Source organism: Bison bison, unplaced genomic scaffold, assembly GCF_000754665.1.
Source record: "Bison bison bison isolate TAMUID 2011002044 unplaced genomic scaffold, Bison_UMD1.0 scf7180017864174, whole genome shotgun sequence".
NCBI classification, from domain to species: domain Eukaryota; kingdom Metazoa; phylum Chordata; class Mammalia; order Artiodactyla; family Bovidae; genus Bison; species Bison bison.
The window spans coordinates 24,136-24,944 of NW_011494746.1; the positions used below are offsets into that span (position 1 = coordinate 24,136).

Sequence of the window (809 nt, forward strand, 5' to 3'; positions counted from 1 at the left end):
GACCTGGGGACATGGGACTTGATTCTGAGCATTTGATTCCCAGATTTATACACTGGGAATGCCTCAGAAAAAAAGATGATGTAGTTATAACTGTTCTAGATTTTTAAAAAAATGACTTAAAAAGAATCTAGATTATTTTATGATCTGCTTAGCTAATTTGAAAGGGTCAAAATGTGGCGAATATTTGAAGAAAAGAATGATTGTACTTCCCCTCCTTCGTCACATTGGTAAATCTTTTGTCACTTACCCGAGTGTTCAATATTTCATGCTTAGTCCTGTTAGCAATTTTGGGGAACACACACAAAAAAGTATAAAGCATCATGTCTGCCCTTCAGAAGTTTATGTTCACATTAAACTCTAGTCATGAGGTGTTCACATTTATTCCCTTGAGAAAAAAATAAGTATAATCCTCGGTAACTTTTATTGGGATTTAATATTTCTACTTCATTTCACAAAAGACAGATTCTGTGAGCATTTGCTTATTGATTTCTTTTTAAAGTCCTTTTCAGTGGAGAGAGAATTGCAGGATAACAGCACTAGTTACCCAGACGAACCCTGGAGGATAACGGAAGAGCAGCGCGAGTACTATGTCAACCAGTTCCGGTCCCTTCAGCCTGATCCGAGTTCCTTCATTTCAGGTAATGAAGTGTGGTGGGTGAGAACACAGGTCCCAGCTTGCTGTCTCACATAAATAACAGTGCCCATCTTGAGAAATAGTCCATTCAAAATGAGTACAAAAACCTTCTATGATTTCAGTTTGTTTTTCTCTGAGGTTGAATTTCTTTTTTTTTTAATTTATTTTATTATTT

At 36.1% G+C, this 809-nt stretch overlaps 1 protein-coding gene across 1 annotated transcript in view; it reads left to right on the forward strand.

Moving 5' to 3' along the window:
* Window positions 1–809, forward strand: part of REPS2 (RALBP1 associated Eps domain containing 2) — a 162,226-nt gene that overhangs the window by 15,428 nt on the left and 145,989 nt on the right. Inside the window, exon 2 of the mRNA XM_010842275.1 lies at window positions 500–638. Within this exon, the coding sequence (XP_010840577.1) occupies window positions 500–638 (139 nt within the window). The remainder of the gene's footprint in view (window positions 1–499; window positions 639–809) is intronic.